The sequence below is a fragment of the Camelus bactrianus genome, chromosome 23, assembly GCF_048773025.1.
Source record: "Camelus bactrianus isolate YW-2024 breed Bactrian camel chromosome 23, ASM4877302v1, whole genome shotgun sequence".
Lineage (NCBI taxonomy): Eukaryota > Metazoa > Chordata > Mammalia > Artiodactyla > Camelidae > Camelus > Camelus bactrianus.
The window spans coordinates 26,497,987-26,522,004 of NC_133561.1; the positions used below are offsets into that span (position 1 = coordinate 26,497,987).

The 24,018-nt window shown below is 34.8% G+C and overlaps 1 protein-coding gene across 5 annotated transcripts in view; it reads right to left on the reverse strand.

The window, feature by feature from the left end:
* Positions 1-3,883: 3,883 nt before the first annotated feature.
* RCOR3 (REST corepressor 3) overlaps positions 3,884-24,018 on the reverse strand; it is a 50,035-nt gene continuing 29,900 nt past the window's right edge. For 3 of the 5 annotated variants that reach the window (XM_074351861.1, XM_074351863.1, XM_074351866.1), the window contains exons 9-12: positions 23,364-23,441; positions 15,600-15,657; positions 6,961-7,202; positions 3,884-6,491 (exon numbers count right to left, since the gene is read on the reverse strand). In XM_074351861.1, coding sequence (XP_074207962.1) covers positions 6,147-6,491; positions 6,961-7,202; positions 15,600-15,657; positions 23,364-23,441 — 723 coding nt within the window. In that variant the 3' untranslated portion in view covers positions 3,884-6,146. The remainder of the gene's footprint in view (positions 6,492-6,960; positions 7,203-15,599; positions 15,658-23,363; positions 23,442-24,018) is intronic. The other 2 variants (XM_074351864.1, XM_074351865.1) reach the window with 1 other exon arrangement.

A 24,018-nucleotide genomic window follows, 5' to 3' on the forward strand; every position in this document is an offset into this window, starting at 1 on the left:
GATCCAGCAGCTGCACTTTTAGCTTAGTAGTTCAAGAAAGACCCACGTTTCTTTTGCTCTACTGGCTTCACCTTATTCTCACCTACTACGTCTAGGTTCAGGGCCAATTTGAAAAAAAAACCAGACTTATTCTGTCCCTGTGATCATATATTCTGTATTTGTTCCAGGGGCTCCCCCACTCAATACACACAATCACCCAACCCATTCTCTGTTCTTGGTTTGATTGTCTGATAGTCAACCTTTTTGGGGAAGAAATGAGATTTTTAACATTTTAAAATTAGGCCTGCTGTCTTCATTGTATGCTTGGCTAAATGTGGATTCAGTCCATTTTGACAGTTCTTTTCATAAGATTCACACATGTGATTCCCATCAGTGCTTGGAAAGACATTTTAACATATTAATTCTGCAACAGTCACTGTAAGACATTAAACTATAGATTTGAAGGTTATTATTTAGCCTGAGGAAACGTAAAGAAAAATCAGAGGTTTGATTGGCACAGTTTGGTTTTGTTGGACTTTGTAATAAGTCAGTAACAAGGAAGACCGTTGTGGGTTCTTTTTTCCCCGTATTCCTTCTTTTTGGTGCCTACTCTATATGAAGTGATTTTAAACACTGCTCTTGTAACCGTGGTTAACCACATCCTCTGTTTCACATAAAACAGGACAGAAGGGTGAAGAAGGAAAGACATACTCTCAGGAAGGCGTTATCCTGGGAAAATCTGACAGAGTTCAAATGTTTTTGACTTCAGCCATGCCTCAGTATTCCACGACCTTGTCCCTCTGCCCTGAGAAATTCCAAGCGATTTTCTGTGGACACAACGAGGGCCCACCATCTGGGGCTGCCGCACCCACTACACGTACTTTTTGTTTCATACTTTTCCCTTTTTAAAACAGTTTTGCTGTTAAACTTTCAATACCATGCACCTAATCAATTAATTTTAGTAAGTGTAGACAGTTATGCAACCATAACCATAATGGAATTTGAGAACAAATCCATCACCCCTTGTGTACTTTGCCATCAATCCCCACTCAGCCCTGGACTCAGGCCAGAGCAGATCTGCTTCCTGTTTCTATAGTTTTCCACTTTCTGGAAAACTTATATAAATAAGTATGTGGCACTTTGTGTCAACTAGCAGCATGTTTTGGAGGCTCATCCATTTGGCTGCATATACCAGTAGTTCTTCTTCCTTTTAACTGCTGCATTGTGTGCTCTTGTATAGATACACTACATTTTGTTTATCCATTCACCAGCTGGTAGATATTTGGATTATTTCTAACTGTGAGCCATTATAAATAATGCTGCTATGAATATTTGAATACAAGTTTTTGTGTGGACATACATTTTCTTTCTCTTTAGGCAGACCCAGGAATAAAATTACTTGCTTTGAAACCTTTGTCTGACATTAATATAGTCACTCCAGCTTTCTTTTAACTGTTAAAACGGCATATATTTAATCCATTGTATTAGTTTCTATTGCCACATAACAAATTACCCCAAAACTTAGCAGCTCAAAACAACACTTGTTAACTCACAGCTTCTGTGGTGTTAAGAAATCTGGGCATAGCTTAGCCGAGTTCTCTGCTTCAGGGCCTCTCACAGGCTGCAGTCAAGGTGTTGGCTGAGCTCTAGTCATCTCAAGGTCCAACTGGGAAAGGATCCACTTCCAAACATACATAGTTGTTGGCAGGATTCAGTTCCTGGCAGATTGTTATTCTGAGGGCCTGATTTTTTGCTGGTTGTTGGCAGGGGGCTTGCCTCAAATGCTTGCCAAGCAAACATGGCAGCTTGTTTCATCAAAGCATGTAAGCCAAGAAGTCTAACAAGACAGAAGTCATGAGCTTTTAGCCTAACCACAAAAGTGATATTCCATCACCTCTGCTGTATTCTGTTGGTCAGAAGCAAGTCACTAAGTCCAGCCACACACAAGGGCATGACAGCCAGGAAGCGGGAACTCTTGGTGGCTGCTCCACATCTCTGCCTTGAATTTGAGGTTACTATGGGATCATCTTGAGAATGTCAGTGTTTTCCTGCTCTTTTGCCTTTGTGGAGTGGGGAGGTTCTTTAATTCTGTGAGGTTTTTGTCATACACCTGTCTCTGCTAGTGGCAATTTCCCTGGCTTTCCAGCACTGCTAAGCGTGACTTTTGTTTTTGTATTTCTTGTCATTTCACTAAGATTCAGGGAGGGAAGAAAAGTAAACAGAGGCACAGAGAAGTGAAGTAATTTGTTCAGTGGAGCTGAAGAGTTACCACAGTAGAGGGAGACTCTTATATATCAGTCAAGTGACAGGCCCCTCCACGATTCCAGTTGTTTTCAAATTCTCTTTCGGCAAGGGCACAGCATGTGAACAAAAATGGTCTTGGGAATATAGGCCTTTTGAAGCCAAATCTTGCCAGTTATGAAAGCTGCTCTGGGCAGGGAGCTAGAAAGATACTTCAAGAGAAACCTTCTGTTGTGATATTATTCAGGATCTCCTTAGCAATCAGTAACTGTACCTGCCATGTTTAAGAGAAATCAAATAGAATAAAAATTGAAGCTTCCTTAAAATTAAAAAAAAAAAAAAGCATTATATAAAACACTCTGGAAGATTAACCTTTTTGCTCCACTTCACTTTCCCAGCATGTTTTCCTTAGATACTTGGCTCACTCAAATTCCAGCTTCAGGATTCTAAAGTTTAAGTTACCACATTGCAAAGATTCATTCCCTTATCAATCTTTAAATCTGGTAATGACGATTTGCAAACATCTCAATCCAGTACTAATTTCTGGTCTTCATTGTTTCTCCCTTATAAGTATTCTTCCGAGAGCAGAAACGGGGAAGATAAGGCCACGTGGCCTTTTAGAAAACAGTCACACATCTAGGAGCGTCCTCTTCATGTTTTACTCCCAGACTCCACTGTCAGTAAAATTCATTGCTGAAGAGCATTGCTTCCTAAGGCAGTTAATACAGACTTTTTAAGTTTGGAGGAATTATATGTGACCTATTTTTTTACCTAGGAGAAAGCGGTTTATGCATTCTCTCAAATATATCAGAAAATGAGGTACTTTCTTGTAGACATTTTATATTATCACATGGTTTCTCAAACTTGATTCTTGGATTCTTTCTGTATTCACTTACTCTGTAATCTCATGAATGATGTATCTATAGTCAATGTCCAAGTTAAAAAAAGAATAAACATTTTCTTATGTCTCCTATAATCAGAATGCACCCATCATTTACATTGGGAAAGCACAAAGAGAGAGATCTGCTTTGAGTTCTAGGTCAGATTACTCTTTTTGAGGAGACCCTGGCATCCTAGTGTTAAGTAATTAGCAGTTATTAATATTTGTGGATAATATTCTCTTGATAGCAGGAATAAAGAAAAGAATACAACTTATTTAAAAACTAAACTTGGCATTTTAACCAAAGTACTTGCAACATTCTTAATATATTTGAAAATCATGACTGTCAGGTTTTTTTGCTTGTTTTCTGTATCTATTCCTAAAAAGAATGTAGGCCTATATTAAGACAGAATTTGACATTCTTTCATCTTTATTTTACAAATATTTTACTTAATTATAAGATTATTAAGAAAATGTTTTGATCATAACCTACCTTTTACCTCCATCCATATTACACTGGAATTAAATCATATAGAAAAATATTTTTTTCATTAATATTACCAGATGTATCAAGAGCATGATTTATTTTTAGTTATGTAGTGAAAAAAATACTTGGGTGTAGATTAAAAAAATGATAACCTTGAGATTAATTAATGAAATGGTCCTTAAAAGATTTCTCGGTTTTGCTTTTTTTTTTATAAAAATCAGTATTTAAATTTTCACAGTGAAGAGGCCCTAAATTCTCCATACAGCATGAAATTATATAAAGATAGAAGACATAGACATCTTTAACTCTTTAATCCTTTGATTAAGCAGCAAGCATATCACTCTTCCAGGCCAAACACTGCTTAAACAAAAAAGAAAATGATGACGTGCAAAATATTTACAAAATATGCAAAGCACACGATAAAAGACATCTCACTATATACATGGGTCATATTACTAATGGAGCTAAGATTTTTTCCTACTGTGTGCTCTAGTGTACGTAAATCAAATTACAGCACATCCCTCAGATACAGCACCTTTGCCCATGGTTGGGGTAGAACAGATTTCAAATGAATCACAATATACTTAACAGCTGGACAGAGGCTGGCACTGACCAACTTGACTGACGTGTCCCACATACTGTATACTGAAGGTCTACTGACAAGAGACAAGACAATAAAAGCTGTCTAGTATGCACATATGCAAGACAATCTGAATACTTTAAAAAATGCTTTAGATATTTTCCTTTAAGATATATAACTGTCCCCTGTGGCTTTTAAAATAAAAGTAAGTATAAATTCTTGAGTATTACGAATTTTAAATCATAAGATGATCCAACGAGAAAGAAAGAACACACCCTGGAAAAAGGTTTAGATTACACCAGAACTTAAGGTCCTTATGGAAATAAGTGGTCTAAACGTCAAAATTAAAACTAATCAGTGGATTTGTTTGCAGCTCTTTAATGCTTTACAGCAAAAGGTAGGGACTATTTTTCCAATATTTGGGAAATATATGACATCTCAGAATAGAAATCAGGACCTTAGATGCTGACTATTTCATGTAACAGCCTTAAATGTGAGGAGAATGTGAATGTGCAAACATTTAGCTTAAGTTCCACTAGTATAGTAATCTAAGTGATCTGTCCCTTTGCACAGGTCATGATTCCAATATGAAATAATTGTATCAAAAATATTAATAATACATTGTTGAAATACTATCACTTGTAAAATATTCTTTGTAGGTGCTTAATGATTATGTGTTGCGTTAAGAAGTCTTTAGTTTTTCTGTTTGTTTGTTTCTTTATAAAAAGGGGTCTCAGCATTTTAAGTTAACAGCACAATTGTGACAATATACTGATACATCTTTAGATAACACAGAACAAATTCTTAAATTTATTTTATGAAGTAATGTTGATGATTTAACCCTAAACCAAACCCACGAGTACAGGTCGGCTGCAAGGAATACACAAATGTACTCAAATAGTACAATAGAGATTTACCAAGAAAACATCTTTTATATTAAATGCAGACCATATTAATAAGTATGAGGGCAATTTTAAGTTCAGAATCTAAACATAAAAAGGGTATCGTAAATAAATGCTTCCATAACCACTATTTCCACATAACTGACAAAATATAATTCTCTTCTAAAGTCCCCAAATGTAGGCAACTACTAGTTAAAAGCAGATAGCATTTAGAAACATTTAAAAAAAATCAAAATTAACTTCATTTTCAAGGAACTTAAAGACATTGTACTTTAACAAATTAAGTCCTCATCTGTAGCTAAAATTCTTATTCTGATCCTCTTATCACTGACAGATGGCGGGTCAATGACCTTAAAAAGGACTTGCACTAGGACCCTAAACTGTATGTTAAAGGATTAATCGGTTCAGTACATTCTTTATGGTTTCATATAATTGCTTTGCAATTGATTAAATTGCTTTCTTTTAAAGGAATATATTTAAATTCCTTTAGAAAAAAAAAGCAAGATTTTTTGAAAAAGGGATATATAGCTATAATTTCTTAAATATGCATTAAATGAACATATGTCAAAATCTGAAATGCAGGCTATTTATTCTTGCACTCCTAACATAGGAAAATGTTGTTAAAATTAAATTAAAGAAAAAAGAGAAAAAGTCAAACATCCTTAACTTAGGAAACTTAAAGGAGTTTTCACAATTCCTAAGTCAATATTCCTGTACTAAGAGCCTTGACTATGAAGAGGCAGGAATATAAAGATTCTCAATAAAATAAATACAGTAAAAACAAAACAAAAAAACCTTGGTATATAGAATACTTAATCTTTTTTTTCCTTTAATGAGATCATGTCGCTGAATGTATACTCTAGAAAGGAGGCTAACTGTAGGCTTTCTGTTGTATTTCATTTCAGTTGCACGAACTAAAAAATTTCTCAGACATCCACTTATGCTAGCCCACTGCCACAAAACTAGGTCGTAGCCTCAGTATCTAGGAAGGATGATTCTTTCTTCTTTTGCATCAGTCAGATGAGCATTGGTATAATGATGGGGTGAAAAGTTACTGCAGCTCTGTCCAATTTAATTTTAGTGCAGTGAGGACTGTGAATCTGTCTGAATTCCGATAAGTGATGGTGGCTGTTGACCACCAACCGTGGACAACACTGGTCTCGGGTTTAGACGGGGCGGCATAGAATTAGCAGGGCGAATGAGAGGTGGTGGAGGCTGATTTAAAGTTGGCCGGGGCTGGATAAACCGAGCCTGCTGCTGGAGTGGAGGAGGCTGCCGGTGAAGAGCAGGGGCAGCAGGCAGTGTTGGACGAAGAAGTGGTGGAGGCTGGTTCAGAGTGGCAATGGGGGCTGTTGGTGTTGGAGTGGATGATGGGGCAGGAGGTGATGGACCCAGAGTCCGAGGAGCCTGTGGGGTCTGTGCCTAGAGGTGAAGAAACAAAAATACATGTATGAGATGATAGTTCCTAATGAACTTAATACAATATAGTTTGGGCTGTCACAGGAAAAACAAAACAAATCAAAACAAAACAAAAACAACACCAGTGTTTTTTGGAAGCACAAGCTTCTTTTATTTTAAACAAAACAAAACAAAAACCCAAAAACCGAAAAAGCAACGAAGCTACCAAACAGGCATCTTTATTAGTAAACAGCTTAACACTGGAAAAAAAAAAAAAAAGACTATGAAAGAACAATACACTCTCCATTCTTCTAGGATCAGAACTCAGCATGTCATTATGACTTAGGAGTCACGAGAGATGCACCTCTGAGTAAGTGTATTGTCAACCTTTCATGCTCATTCAGCCAGTCCTCTGACAATTAACCTTACAGACCACCACACAAAATGGTGATTCCTCAACTCATATTAGCTCAAATTCCATACACAAACACACCTCCTCTTCTTCATCAGTGCTCTTCCCTGATGGCACATTAGAAGCACTTTTTGTCTCCTCCCCTAAAGCAGAAGCATCACCATTAGAAGCCTGGGTTCCTTGTTCTGCTTCCCATTCCTGCAATACCTCCTCTAAGTTAAACCGACGCCTGTAGTTTACAAAGAAGTTCTTCACTTGGCCAACAGTCTTGTTGCCAATTACATCTGCAATAGCTTGAAAATCTTTACCATATTTGCGGACACCTGGAAGGCAAAGTAAATAATACACCTGTGAAGGATCAATAAGGAGAGCTGTGTGTACTATACATCATGCACACACAAAGATACCAGCAATGAAAATCCTTTCTGATAAACTCTGCTCATTTCTCAGTTCTGAGATAGAGGCTAAGATATCAGGGTCACAGATGAAAACTATCAATTATCATGTCATCGAGCCAGCTACTTGCCTTCAACTGAACAATCAGAAACTTACCATTGTTTACATACTCAGTTATTTTCTCCAATCCTTTCTTGAACTCTCAAATACAGTCCATTTATTGTAAAGCATTGAATTCTTTGTTCCATCCTCAATTCCACATTCATTTATTTCCCTAGTAGCCAGTCACCTAAATTTGAGCAACACCGTTTGTAAACAAAGCTGGATGGGAATGAACCATCTCTTTAATCCCCTCAATGGACTGAGCAGGTAGTCTCAGGGTTCCCCCATTAAGAAAAGCATTGTAATTTTGGTCTTAACACCAACTTCAACATAATTACTTGCCTATCTCACCAGGTACCAATGAACAGAAATGAGCTAAGAATTTAAATACAAAAAGCAGGAGAATCATCACAACCTAATGGACAAAAAAAGGGGAGCTATTTTTCAGCCTGTTGGATTTTAACTCATCTAACAGTCCTAAACAGTGTATTTATGAAGGATTCCCAGCTATGCTCTGCAGCCTGAAGACTTAGGTGATAGTAATGACGATTTGTAGACACTCATGCTGATCATCACTACCTTAAATTTAAGAAGGATTGTACTTTCAGTTATTTAAAAACCTAACTTTTCATTATGGAAATTTTATTAGAATGAAGGATAATATTTGATTTACAAACTTGAGATTGTCAATTATGCTACAGAATTTTAAATGACCTTATATAATCAGATGGATAATAATTTGTTCTTAAGGGAATTCTAAAAGAAGTTCAATGACTCATTCTAGAAAGAGATGATGCACTTAGCTCAAAATATAAAAGCTGTCAAAATTTTGATTTTTACAATTTGATAACTGTTTTTTAAAATACCAGAAAAATAGTAACTTACTAATTAGAGATGAGAAAGGAGAAAAAAAATACTGATGTTTATATTGAAGTCCATAGTTTAACCTAAGCAGCCAGAAATATGGGGATTTAAATAAACTTAACATGTATACAATTACAGATGAAAGAATAATATAAGGATATTAGTACCTCAGCAGAAATGCTAGACATAGTCTTACTGATACCTATTTGGATGGTATACTTATTACATAAAAGCACCAGCATGATACAATATAACTCTTGTTTTTAAATTCTGTGTTTATTTTATATTAGAAACTTGGGAGTAAGTATCTCATGCTACATTCAACTTGCTAGGCTTGACTCTACGGAGAATTCTTTTATCTTAATGCATTCTGGGTAGGAGGCCTGACATTATTAAGCTATAACCATATCCCACTGTTAATACAGTGTTTTGGGTTTGTAAACTATGTTCATTTGCTGTTCTCGAAGGGGAAAACATGCAGGACAACAAAAGTAATAATGCTACTTAAGCATTGTGTACAACATTTTGGCAACATAAATGAATTTATATTCTCTTAAATCCATGAGCTGATTTCCAGTTTGAATTTCATAACTGAGTATAAATTTTAATGGTGACTAGGTTCCACCGAGGGTTTATCTGGCTGTACAAACCCAAGGTCATTTCATATGAAGAATAACTGCTATATACTCAAGTACTTCTCTCCTACTTATACTTTGGAAAACGGCAACTCAACTTGTGATGACTGCACTGAAAAACAAATACTAATTAGAAATCACAGAATAATTTTCATAAGGGATATTTAATTTACATTCTAGAAATGACCAAACCTACTGAATACACGAGTTTAGACATGAAAACCTTAAATAAATCTAGAATTAGATCTTCTATATTCTTAGCAAGAAGTCACATTAAGAGTAACTCTGATTCCAAGTCTGATGATATTACAACCCTCCAAACACCTATTTGTTTAGCAAAATATGTTCCAAAACCTACCACTAAGCTGTCCCCACATCTGACTCCATTACTGTCCCCTCTTCTTCTGACTTTTTTTTGTGTGTGTGGTCTTTCACTTTATTTTCTCTTGCTTGTCATTAATATTGTTGCATATTCAGAATTACATGCCCCCAAACCAAAACTACTTCCTATAGGAACTTTAGTTTACCCAGATACTTTGGATGTCAAGGGTTTTCTTCAGGTCACTAGGTAAGTTTGTTATTAACTTGCATAACCCGGTCTTGTACCAACCACTTTGCAAAATCTGAAGGCTCAGATCACACTGCAGACCTCTGTAGTCTGGCTAAGGATCTCAGTCACATCCTGAGAATAAGTGGGCCCAAATGTTATTGCCCTTAACCTTGCAGGATGGCTGGGCCAGGTATAGGCTAGCTAGAGCTCCTTGGCAGTCTCCCCTGGACAAACAGCAGCGTTATAGGTCTGCCTCGGTGTGTTATGACAAATCCCATAATATTCTCTGTGTGCCACGATGTGAAGAAGATTGGAAAGTACGATCCCATGGAACACAAACTACCATCAGCATTACCACAATGCTGAATGCACAGAAACTGCTCAGGAAATACAATAGCTTTTTCTTTCCTACGGGGCTTCATTCTACGTTTCTTCCCCAGGCTACAAGAGTCACACGTGGCTGACTTCTTTATCACTTTTACACTCCCATGACTTCGGTCAACAGGATATTTTGGCTAGAAGGTGGAATTCTTAAGCTCTGTACTATGGCTGTAACTGAAGACTTAACAGGACTGACTCCTTCAAAAGAATCCCCAGCTAGGCATCTGGAGAACACAGCAGGGTAGCAGTGCTGAGCAACTAAACTAACAACCTATGATATCAGAGCTAATTTAGTTACAACTTGTATCTAGGAGAGGGGCGGTCCATTCTTTTTTCACAGTTTATTAAAAACAAGGTCCCTCGTATCTACAAGAATTGGTGCTAGGATGACTTAGGAAGTTCTTACTACAAAATCTGAAATTTTTCCTTCTTCATTTTCATCATTAAATACTGTAGGTATGAGAATTGTGCTCTGCTTTAAAAGATGTCTGCCTTGATAAAAATAAGAAACACATAAAATGGGAATGCTAATATTAATGACCTTGAAAACCCAAATTTGTATTTTAAATGATGGATCAACTTTTCACGGATTTCTTCAATAAATAAAATTTTGTGTTCTGAATCATATCCCATATCACAGGCTGAATCAATAAAGTAATACCGTGACACAATATCACAACAATTCCTAATTAGTAACTCATGGGGAGTACTATCTCTATGACTTTTGATTAAGTGACATTTCACTAAAGGAATCAAAAAGTAAACAGGTCAAAACCATCTAATCACTCTATCTCATTATGAAATAACAAAGAAATACAGAACACTTTTTAACTCTCTCAAAAAAAAAAAAAAAAAAAAGGCCCAAGGTCATCTGAATGACTTCTCAGCAAGGGAGTCAAATACAATGATTAAATCTCTCTCTCTCTCTGAAAATGTAAAAGGTTTGGGTCCACCTGAACCATTAGTTTTAAATTAAACTTCTGACCTTTATGGCAAGAGGTCAGTTTTCAGTGGGGGGAAAAAAAAAACAAAACAAACTTCAGAGAACCCTGGAAGAGGGAAATTAAATATTTCCCAGGGAGAGGAAAAAATTGTTTTCAATTTTCTAGATTTCATTTGAAAGTTACAATGAAACAACGTGGCTTCTACACTGGCAGATGATGCCTTATAATCTTTATAAATATGTAATCTTTATAAACATGTACTTTTAAAGTTCTGTTTGAGAATTAACATATAAATATAATTTACTAGGATAGTATGTTATCATTACATTTTATGAAAGTCCACATTTTCCAATCATTATTCTATATTACCCAACCAAAAAAAAAAATTCGTATTTTTAGAGTTTTGGCTAGTAAGACAGTAACTTCAGGAGCATTTGTAAATTGGTGTTTCCCAACCCTGGACAAGGAATTTAGACTCTTTTTTCCTTAGATAGAAGGGATATTATAAATCTGCTTTTGGTACATTTAAAAAGTTATTTTTAAAATCTGACTTTGGACTACAAAAAAAAAAAGCCAAATATTATAGTGGCAAGGCTACTTGTAGGTCTATGTAATGAAAATCTGGGGGATATTTTTTCCTGCTTCTTATAGCAAAATGTCTTAAAGTGAGCATGAACTTAGTATAATTGGGAAATGTTAATTTTTGAAAAATCTATTTTTGAAATAAGAACATAGTGACATCTAGAAACTCCCAGTGATATGGCCTTTTCCTATCAATAAGAGATTAATTTTAAACTCAAATCATTTAGAAACATGAATTTCTACCTCCTGTAAATCTCTTCAAGAATCCATATTAAAGAAGGTAATAAAGATATCAACAGCAGTGGGACAGTGGTGCATCTGAGCAAGGACTAAAGTCAAAATCATATATTTCCTTTCCAATGCCTAAATTTTCTGTTCTGAACCCTCCCATTTTCCTTGCTGCAAGTTAAATTCCATCCCAGAAACGTTGTCAATTTTGAATCATTAATAATTTGAAGCAAGTTTACCAGAGGGCTGACATTTATACTTTTCGGCCTCCATTCTTAGGCTACCTGCTATAACTGAAGAAACTCTCTAATGCAAAAAGATGCCTTTTAGATGGGAAGTATGACTCTAACTCCAAATTCCTTTTGATCATGTACTGGATTACAATCCTTATATCTTAAATCAACTGCCAAATCTCCTTTACCCCCCTACTTTAGGGAACATTCTAGCTTTTTTAAAAATAGGAGGTAAAATTAGAAAGAAGACAATTTCTAGACTTGCAACTTCATTTCTCCTAAAAAGGAATGAATGTATAAACTACAGGGAGAGAAGGTAACATTTAACTGTAAGCGTAACTGACTTGAACATAGTTCTGTCATTTCCTGTTTTATATGAGAAGGCAGGCAATATGAAAAAAAAAAGTAAAATTTAAAGTTGACATCTTGATAAAATAGAAAAATTCTTTTGTTGTTGTTTATCCTAATATAGCACAAATATTTTAGTTGGGGAGCATACTGGTTTTTTTTTTTTAACCACATGACTATGAAATGAATACATTTAGGAGGAGACTTAAAAACATCAAATATTGTATACCTTCTGTGCCTATATACTTTAAAGAGTGGATGTTTTGCACTATCATTTAAACGTATTGTTATTTTCTTGAAAACAGCTAGTAATTGCTCCATTTTACATGGAAAAAAATACTCCTAGAATCTAATTCTTTTCTTAATTCTTGCTTAATAAGGAACATTTATCATATGACTATCAAGATTGATTTTAGGATAATTTCTAAACACCATAGATTAGGAAAAAATATTTATATATATGACACAAGCTATAAACAGACTATAATTGGTCTTACTGTTAACTTGTTATAATAGAAAATTTAGATACTCAAAGCTGGAACAGATTACAGAAACTGTAGAAATATCTTTCTTGACAAGTATTTTAAGAGGATTAAATTAAAAGCATTTACAATATCCCACTTGGGGACCCTTAAAGAATGTTCCTGAAGTTATGACACAGCTAGAATTAAATTAACATAATAAAGTGATAGATTATACAAGTATAAGCAGACATTCATATCTGGTCTGAGTATGATTTTGCCCCCTTCCAAATAAGGAAGAAGGAAGGGAAAATAGCTTATTTATTTACTTAAATATTTGTTGTTAAAATAATATTTATTTGTTTATTTAAATATCTACTCTTTAAATGGTTAGTACTTAATTAACAATAATATGAGTAGATGCGAAGTAAAGTGGGAAATAACATTTATTTAACAGCAGAGTTATAAATCTCACCAGTGACACCAGAGTCAGTATTTCTCTCTCTAGGTCACAGTAATAACTATGAGCAAGATAAAACATGGAACAAATGAATATCAATTCAGAATATATATGTAAAATATCTTGAATATAAAATACTACATAAATTAAAACATGTTAATATCAAGACATAAGTGATTAAAACTGAAGTGGCTTTAAGAATAAAGGCTAATGATAAAGATTAAAAAGAAGGAAAAACAAAACAAAAAAACCCAAAAACAATAGCCTGCTACGATAAGTACTTCTGGATAGCAAATTATACATGTTAAAATAAAAGCTGCAATTATGTATCTTAACCACAATGGGACTCAGGTACAGGTGACATTGCTATGATTACACTGTTTATAAGACACACTTCTGAGCATTATATAAATATGTGGGCATACAGGGCAAAATTGGCACTTCTCCCTAAAAATTACTATTTTGGACACAAACAGCTTTATATTGTTTTATTCTATGTAACAAAAACAAAAAGAAAAAACAAAAAACAAAAACAAAAACCCCTAAAAACTCAAAGTGAAAATAAAAATTGCACACAGAGTTAAAATACATAAATAAAAACAAAGACTTCAACATATTAAGATAGTGCTTTCAAAATCCTAAGAACATGAATATTTCCATACAAACTGCTGCATTAGTGTAATTTATTTAAGGATTACTTTTCAAATATGCATAAAAATATAATAGAGAATGTCCCTCAGAGGAGAGGAAATGTTTGATTATTTCTATTACTCCATTCCTACAATATTTATAAGCAGAGATAATGGCCACAAATATAGCTCAGTTCTACATGTACTATTGCCAATGTCCTTCCCTTGAATGAAGCTTTTCATAATATCCAACCCAGCCATAGGAGTCTACTACTTAAGTGGATCCTACCACTTAAAGCAGTCCTGCAGAACAATATCAAATCCTGAGTGCTGTACAGATAGAGAAAGATTAACACAGATTTCCTAGGTGATTCTCCTCAGAAAATCCTTTCACCGGCGTAATTTCTTACACTATACTACAGGATTAGTACACTAACCTTTAAGCAACAGAATACTGGAAAACAGGGTTAAATTCTATAGGCTACTACAATGGAGGGAAACCAGCATTACATCGCCAAAGCAATGCCCACTCAAATAACCACGTTAGAGCTTAAGTCACAGTTCTAAACGAGTATGAAACAGCCACTGAAAATACTAATTTTGTCATCAAAAATTTAAAGGGTCAGCTTCTAATTTTAAAACAATTATTGAACATTATAAACTGATTAAACTTCATCCTGATTCATTCAGAAACTTAGTTCTACAATTATAGATGTGCCTAATGCACACTGACACCCTGCCTCCATAGGATCAAGCATTTCTACTTATGAAATGACTGTGCTGTGCTGTAAAGGCCAAAGGGAAGGTCGACATTATCCTGCTGGCACTCTCCTGTGACATTTTCAAATCACACTGGGTGGGTAATTCTTACTCTAATTCAAACTGCGGAGTCTTATATTAATCAATCTTTAACTACATTATTCTCACATCCGAATGATACTTGCACAGCATTCTTGAGTTAAATATGTTCTCTATGTTTGAATACTTGGAAATATTTTCAAAGGTATACTTATATTTCACTGGGGCCCACCTCTCTTACAGTACTTAACCCAGATGAAAAAAGCTATTAGTACTCAACACAGGGCTCAGCCAGGAAGAAACAAATTATAGACCAATTTAAATTACAGAATCAGTCCTGCAGATAGTTTATCTTGAAAGGAAAAGAAAATCTACAGCACTGAATTAAAATATACAATGTGCCCTTCCTTAAGTAATTCAAACATGAAAATATCCAGGTTTATTATGCTTTCAATTTGCCCATGCGTATTCATATTACAAAGTGTTCTGCATACAACTCAAAGTATTCTTATAAATAGTGCATTTAAAATGCTACATATATATACATACATATACACATATATATGAACACTTAATGTATCTCTTATGTCTCTTTTGTTTAAATATATATATAGATATTTAAAGTCAGGTTTCAAAGCATTCAGTGGCATATCTCTTAAGTAAGTTATGGTACACCGAAAGTTAAACATCATTAGTAATTTCAGTATCTGACATTTATTAAATAAAGTATACAGAGTAATCAGAGAAAACAGAAACACATAATAGTTTTTGCTTTTAACGATGAGTTACTGCCTGATACAGTAAGAATGAACCCAATTGCAAGAACACTGAAGCAAAGGCAGCGAGAGATCATATGACCTGTTCAAGCTTGTCATCATCATTTATTTAGTGCTGAGAAAGTGTTACGTGCTGTTCAGGACCCAAAATGCACATAGGCTCAGTATGTCACATCCATAAGTACAAAACAGAATTCCTGGTCACCAGGACTTTGTGGTGAACACAAGACCCCTTTCTTGATCGTTTCTAAAGGAAGGGAAGAACTATGGTAGTCACCTTTCATGACAAGTTAAATAATTATTAACAACAATAACTGCTTATCTTTAATATACCTTGCACTGCTAGAAGCTGCTCCTCTGTGGTCCAACGGGCATTAATTTTCTGATTTGACTACAAAATTAAAGAGAAGTTTCCTAATGAGGATATGAAGACACACATTTTTCCAAAGTGCTTATTTTTTTAAACTTTTCACCAAATCACAAACATGAGATTACTAAAACTCTGATTTATGAAGATTTCATTTTTATAAGAATTTAAAAAATACATTGAGTTAACTTTTACCAACACAAAAAGATAATGAAAGGGAAATGTACCAATTTGGGAGAATGAACAACATTCACACTTACACTCTAGTCAGAGATATTAAAGCTGAGAAAATCTATTAGTCATCCATTTTCCAACCACAATGTTCCTATTATACATTATAGATGTTAATTTTAGCCTAGTTTTAAAAGTTTAAGAGACCTTATTTTTTTTAGAGAAGATCTGTGGCTCTCTCTAAAACGTCTTCTCTTCATATTAGACTAAACCCATCCTCATCCCATCAAAAATAATGTGTATAAATTAACATAAAACTGTAGATGAGGGATACATTCTAAAATATTTCTTTAAATTTCTGGAGCAGAAAGTGACCCACTATAAGAATAATTCTTTCCTCCAAGACCTCCCATATTCCTCCCAATAATTTTGTTTAAAAAATTTCTAAATCTTAAACGATTTTTACTATGGCAGTAGTACAATATTTAACACTTAACCAAATTTCATTCGTGGACCCCCCTGCTTAGTAATCAAGGATCTCTGGCAGTAGACAGAGGGACAGATACAAGCATACCAGCGCATAGAGGGCTGCAGCAGAAACTGCCCAGCAAAGTGGCCAATGTGATGCATGCACATGCTGGGCAGAACAGGAAGGGTTCCTTTCAGAAGGGGTGTTTAGGTTTTATCTCATTTGTAGTCCTAGCAATAAGAGCTTCCACAGTACACAGAGGTTCTGGGTAACACCAACTGTCTCACCATGAGCGAAGAGGTATAGTAAGCACTTGGAAGAAAGAATGATACAAAAATTCAAAATTTAAAAAAAAAACCTGTTAGAGAAGAAAGGAAAAAATAAAGAAAGACCAAGAGTAAAGGGGGTAAAAACCTAAAACAGAAAGCACTGAATTCCAGATTATGAAGGGATTGTGAAGGGACTGCAAGGCCGGCCAGGCACACTGATAAGCCTCAAGGTCAGGATACTGGCAATGACGCAAAGGAGTAACAGTAAACAGGTGAAGAGAAAGAGGGGGGACATGACACACAGAAGCAGTAATAAGGGTGAACGAAGGCTGAAAAAGTAAAAAGAAAAAGGAAATGGCAGAGGAAAAACTAGAAAATTTAAACATATGTTCCCCCAAAGAGGAGTCAAAAGAATAGAGTAGGAGCTAATATTTGAGTTAATACCCAATCTGATGCTACCTTGGCTGTGAAAGATAGACAGAAGTCATCCTTGGTACCCAAGGATAACTGGTACTGGAACCTATTTAAAACAGGTCCAAATATTTCAGAGTAAAATGGTTAAAAAATAAAAGATTGATTGTAACTGAATCTGAAATATGAAACTACAAATGATTAGTTCATTAACAATGGTTATTGATTTCACTTATAGGTTTTAGTTTTATTTTTTGGCATACCATACAATGGTACAACATTCTCTAGCTTTGAAATTTACATCATGGGCATAGAATAGGTCATTTTTGTTTTGAAGCCTTCAACAGTTTTCTCAAGGATCCCTCTATGTTATTTAATTCATTCTTTTCTGAAGTGCTTGTCTGAGTCATCATCCTTTTTTCTTTGTTAGTTCTGCTAGTTACCCAACTGTCAACAATTCTGCAAGCAATTAAAGCCATTCTCTTGTACTTTCACAGTTTCACTAAGTTTCACATCTTTTGCAAGGCTTATAATTTCATTTGGGTTTGTGCTGTATTTGCATGAGAGTAACAGGGAAGGATGTTGCTGTGATGGATGGGAAAGATAACGGCTAGGGTTAATTAGGAAGAACTGGTGATTACAGCCTAATTTTATAGGTGCTCAATTCATTAGTGAATGTCTTCTTGTTTGGCAACTTTTGCTTCTCCATGTATCCCTTAGATTAATGAGCATCTGGATACTGAGGATCTCTTACAGTACTACAGTGCAAGCTGTCCTAGAGATTAAAGTTAGGATAAATGTAAAATGTATGTAAGGATATATTTTTAGAATACATGTAAAAAATTTGGCACAGTGTCTGAGCAAACAAATTAATGTTGATCAACCAATGTTTGTTAAACCTCAAGGGCAAAAACTGGACAAAAAGGTATCATTCGTGAAAAGGGAACAAAAGGTGAAAGAGACATAACAAGCACTATGAAGACTTATTTCCAGCTTACAAGTAAATCAGGAGATGGATGAGCACAAATAACTAGTATTAAAATTAAAATTACAGAGTATACTAGGGATTCAAAGATGAGAGGGAAAAGTCACAATGATTGGAATGGGGAAAAAGGAAAGTTGCAGGGGCTGGAGTTTGAGATGGGCTTAAGAACTGGAGAAGTTTCTGAAAGGCAAAAATGAGAAGGCATACCATGTATAGGGAACAACAAGATGTGTGTCAGGAAGAAGTGACAAGTAAGCCTGGAAGGTTGGTGATGTTTAACTAAACCAAAATACACTAAGGACTGCTTTGGGAAGGGCAGTAAGTATCAAGGTTGATGAGTTCACACTAGATTTAATAAGCAATTTTTGGGGGGGAGAGACTGGGGAGAAGAGTAGGATTACTAGCAGAGTAAGACTTTAAGCCTAGAAAGGTGAAAGAAGGGTGACGCTGTTACAACTGAAGTTAAGAAATGCTGATTTGGGAGATGTGGGAAGGCAAGGCTAACATGATGAATTTAACTTGGGATACACTGAAAATGAGCTATTAGGCAGGAGGCTAAAATAGATTCCTCTATTCAAATATATATATTTTTAAGTGTCTGGAAAATGTTTTATTTTCCAGGGAAAATAATGAAGTCACCTTATTCAGATACGAGGTTCTAAAACTAGGCTATGAATTTTTGTTTGTTTGTTTTCCTTTCAAAACTACTCTTGGAATTTTCTCACAAAGGTAGCCATGGAGATGGGCATAATCTCTCAAAGTCCACATAGCCAGTTTCTCCTTCAACACTGGAATGGGACACTAGTTTCTCAGTTAAATCCCAGATGGAGCCTTTGGCTCGAATCTAGGATAGTACTGAATGAAAAGTGTAAATAGTTATTTAAGTATTAGAACCTTGTTCAGTTAAAGGAAATGCTCAGGAGGCATGTGGATGAGAACACTGACTAAAGGAATGGTGGACTCACAGCTCCCTGCTCCTAACTGCTCACTCTGGGCACACACAGGATAACTGGAGTTCCGGCAGAACTGCCAGCACTACTGCACTTGCTATTACTAAACATAGTCTCTCTTTTTTCATCTGGCTGAATAGCTATGGTTGAATGTATGCCATTCAAATGTTCATATGATGTGACTTTAATATAGTGAAGTGACGAGACTGTATTTCCAAAAAGGAAAGAGAGAAATGAATTTTGAGGGTGAAACTTGGAGAATACCTTTACTATGTATAGAAGGAAAAACTACAGCTGAGAAGGGAAAATTAGTTATAAAAGAGAACATAACCTCTCAAAAGTTAAAGGAAGAAAGAAGTCATTATCTACGTGAAGGGCTCAGAAAAGGGCAAGGGGAATGAGTTAGAGCTGTGGAATTTGGTCGTTAGCACCAATGTTGTTAACCTTTAAGAAGCTTCAGTGAAAAAATGCAGAGGGGGAGTTGAAACTGAACGGAATTAAACAGTCTATGTGTGACAAAATGGAAACAGTGGAAGAGAGGGATGACTGAAGGAGAAATAGGATCAACATTTTTAAAATACATAGGATTCCTTTAAGTAACTGATTTTTATATTCTCTTGTAAATCCAAGAAACTTCGGTAGAGATTCATTTCACTTAAGTAAAGGACAACTAGAATGTATCTAGAAATCTAAAACTGTGTGGTAGTTACGGTTCGCTATGAGGTACCACTGAGAACATTCTTTTGCAGCAACCCCAGTCTGAAATACTGTTGTTTTTAAAATAATAAAATATTAATATAAAATAATACAGAATAGTAATAATAATGTAAAAAGCCCAAAGAGCCTTCAAGAACAATCTATGACATCCTTAGTGAATTCAACATCTTTACTATATCCTTTCCCTGCGAAATTAACTTGTCTTCACATCTTTCCCATTTTTGTCAGTAGTAGATTCATACTATCTCTGACTTGGAAGAGTTAGAAAAGGTTACCAAGTTCAACCTTCTTCCCAATGTTGAAAATTCCATCCAACATCCTTAATAAAAGGATGCCACACACCTATGCATGAAAACATCCACTTACGGGGAAATTTCCAGGTTTAGAGAGCACTCCTTTTGCAATTTCCTCCTTCCTGGATTCATTAATCTCCTTGCCCCCTAACTACCTCCACCCAAAACAAATCAAAGCAAAAACAAGCACACACCACTACAACATTCTCACATACTTTCAAGGAGATAACATTAATCCCTACTTTGCAGTGTACTCTAGATTTATCACTTCCTATGCATTCCTACGACTACTACCTGACACTACCCAACACCCCTTTCCCATTTACTTATCACTCACACGCTTGATATTTTAGCAGCTAATAAGTTTCTAATTTATCTTGTATAACATTGCCAGGGTAAGTTTCCTAAAATTAAAACTTGTCATTATATCCCTCTTACATTAAAGAAGCTAAAGGGTTTTTCCCACTTCATTTTAAAGGCAAACTTCTCTTCTTAGCTTTCACAAAGAAATTTTGCTTTCACAATGGCCTTGCCCACTGATCTCTATCACAAAGAAGTCCCTGTTAAACTCAGACTTATTGACATCTCTCTCATACACCCTGTTCATTCATCCTCTGCAACCAAGTTTGCCTCCCAAGTAGACAATATGCTTCTTGAGAAAATAACGTTTTATACTTCCACTGAATTCTCAGTAGTAATTAGCACAACAATGAGCACATAATAAGTGCTCAGGGAATATCCAGTGCTTTTATTTTTCCCAATTGGATTTATATTTTGAATGTATCGCTCAACACAAAACCACTGTTCACATTGTTCCTTCTACGTGCCCTTTTTGTATGTGTAAAAATCCTACTCATCCTTCAAACCTCACCTGAAACTTCCCCCTCCAGGAAGTCTTTCCTGATTATCCTGGTTGGAATGAATAATAACCACTTGTTTTCCTAAGCTCTTTACTTATAAATCAATCACATAACTAATTAGTTTGTCTTATAACATCTAGACTATAAGTTCTTTAAAAAAGCAGATGAAAAAATCTACCCTTCCTCATTTTTATGTGTCCCCTCTTCACCCTCTCCCACCACAGTGCCTAACACAGTGCCTCACATGAAATAGGTGATCAACAACTACTTAGAAAAGTGAATGGACTTTTTTCACCAATTTTTCCTCTAAATGAAAATAACAAATACAACCAAATGAATAAGTAGAACATCTCAGTAACTGTTTACTTCCAGTTGAGTTACATCATTTAGTTGTCTATTGTTTAAAGGGTTAATGAAATTCTTTACTAGGTATTAGGGAGAAACTTTTTAGGTTAGTTACTAGTGAAGCTAAAGGTAAGGGGACAGAGTACATGATTTTTCAAGGTCTTTACTTTGACTATTAATCTAGTACTTTGTTCTCCAGTGCAAAGCAATAGGAATAATATGATAAATATAAATATATTCTGGGTATTTTCTAGATAATAAAACATATACATTTTCCAAGTTATGCGAGTTCAATAAATCAACCTCAAATATACAAACCTCAATGTACGAATGGTAGAGTGTTAAGATTTTGGTTGTTTCATTTTGATCATTATTTTTATTATAAACCAAGAGATGTAATAAATGTTTGATAATTTCTAACCCAAGAAATGCATTTAAATGTGGGAATCTTATATATACTTTTACTATTATATGAAAACTTACAAAAGTAAAAGGCAGCATGATATTAATCCTGGACTTCACATGTACTCTAAGAATCTGAAATATAGCCAGAGTTTCACTGTTTACTAGATGTGATCTTGATCAAGTCAGTTAAACTCTGAGGCCCAGGTTCCTCATGTAAAATCACAGTATTTCCTTCATCTACTTCCCTGCATTTATGTGAGCATCAAACAAGGCAGCAAACAGGAGAGTTAAAATGCTGCTACTGCACTTTCACACCTTATTTACATAATGTTAATGAGTGAGACTATTCTGCAATTTTCTGGAATATTTGAGAGGAGAATCTCATTTCCTTGAAAATTTGGTAGACTTTTTCTGTAAAGTTGTCTCAGTCTGTTTTCTTATGAGAAAAATATTAATTGTTCCTCCATTTACTTAATGGTTATAAATCATTCAGTTTTCTCTCTTTTTAAGACAATTTTGGTAAGACATATTTTCCTAGGAATTGCTAAGTTTTGCTTAAATTTTCAAACTGACTGGCATAAAAATTCTTCGAGATACCCCCATAATGTTTTCAATGTTGCTGTATTTTTTATTTAATTTGTAAATTATGAAATTATAGGTATGTTAAGTTTTTTGCTTCTATGCATTTTAATAATGATTACGTTAATTTCAATACAAAATTTAAAATAATTTTGGTTGCAATAAATAACAAAATAAAGTAGTATTCTTTGTATTACGTTGTCTTTACTTAAATGTCACCAGAATGTTTGTGAATAGAATACTGGTAGGTTTGGAATGAGATAATAGTCTATGTATATTCCATTCTTTTCCATTACCTAACCTTCTTGAAAGAGATTATTCAAAACAAACAAACAAAAACAACTTGTTTCATAATGATTTTTCCTTTCTGAAAGATTCTAATGAGCAAGGTAGCACATGGTGCATTAGGTCTGAAGCACTACTCTTCTGTCTCCCCCCAGCCCCTCATACATATTTCATTTGTATATATTTCAGTCAACCTGTGATTTGGGGGGAAAACATCCCATTAAGACCAAGTAGGATTCTTTGCTTATTACATACATAGCAAGGCAAGTTCAGGATATGAAGCATAAGACAGAAGTCTTAAAAAAGAGAGAGAGGGAAAAGAGAAAAGATTTTGTAATAGAAACTTCTGTAAAAAGATTTGATTGGACTTTATAAGCATTTAAGTACTACCTTAGTCACAAATATCAAAAACATATCAAGTTTTAGCTGAAGTACAAGTAAGACTTGAGAAAGTGGTCAATCTATATCTTGTTTTAGGATTTCATATTTTCTGGAACATGAGTACAAGAATGTAGGTCCACATTCTAAAATTCTAGTTGGAAACCTGAGCCAAAAGACAAATATCCAAAATTAAATTTTGTTAAACCTGTTAAAATGAGCTCTTTTTCTTGTGATCTTTTTCTTCCTGTGTTACCAATTTACACAGTAGAAAGGGCTTTGAACAAACATTGCTACAGACCCAAACACGTACTGGACTATTCATCAGTAGCCTTCTAGTTTCACATGCGCTGGACCGACCAGTATAGCTATTTTCCCTAATCACTTTGATATGAAGTGCTAAGGGCAGGAAAGAAATGATTTAACTTAAATCACTAGACAAGTCTCAAAAGACTATCTAAATGACAAAATAGAGACATAATAAATTATCCACATTATGAAACCTTCAGAGTATTATTAACAATACACACAACCAAAATAGTAGTTGAATACTGAATAACTCAAAGAAGAAGGTTTTACCATTCTTAGTCATATATATTCTTCAATAACATACCTCAGGAGGTTTGAATTCTTCAATTCCACCTTCCATTTTCTGTTTAAGTGCACTGTTTACTTGCTTAGCATTCTGAACCTTCAACAAAATAACCCAAAATATGAATTAGATCTTGTACTTAGGTGGATTTTTGAGTACTCAATCAATTACAAGGATACATACCAAAACCTTGTTAAACTTCAGTTCAGGAGGATAGAACACTTATCACACTTAGGGTGTGATATACCACTCACACAACTACACACACATCAACTATATATATATCTAACAGACTAATTGACACAGTTCATAAATCATGTATTTGAACACACGTAACAATGTCTCTTATAATCAAAAACAAGTGGTATATGTGGGAATTAAATTCCACCAATATTTCTTATTACCACAATGCTTTGATCGAATAACATTTATTCCAATAAGATTAATAATGAGCGAATATTTATTAGGTGTTTATTGTATTTAGCATCATTGTTGGTGCTTCATATGTAATAAATCACTTAATTCTCTCAAGTACTCTGTGAAGCAAGAACAATCAGTTCTGCTGTAATCCAGCTTATGCATTTCCAAGCCACTGCATGATGCAAAATTGCACAATAAAAACCACAGTGCTTATAAGGAAAAAGGAACTTGGGACACAACACCCAAAAACTTCATC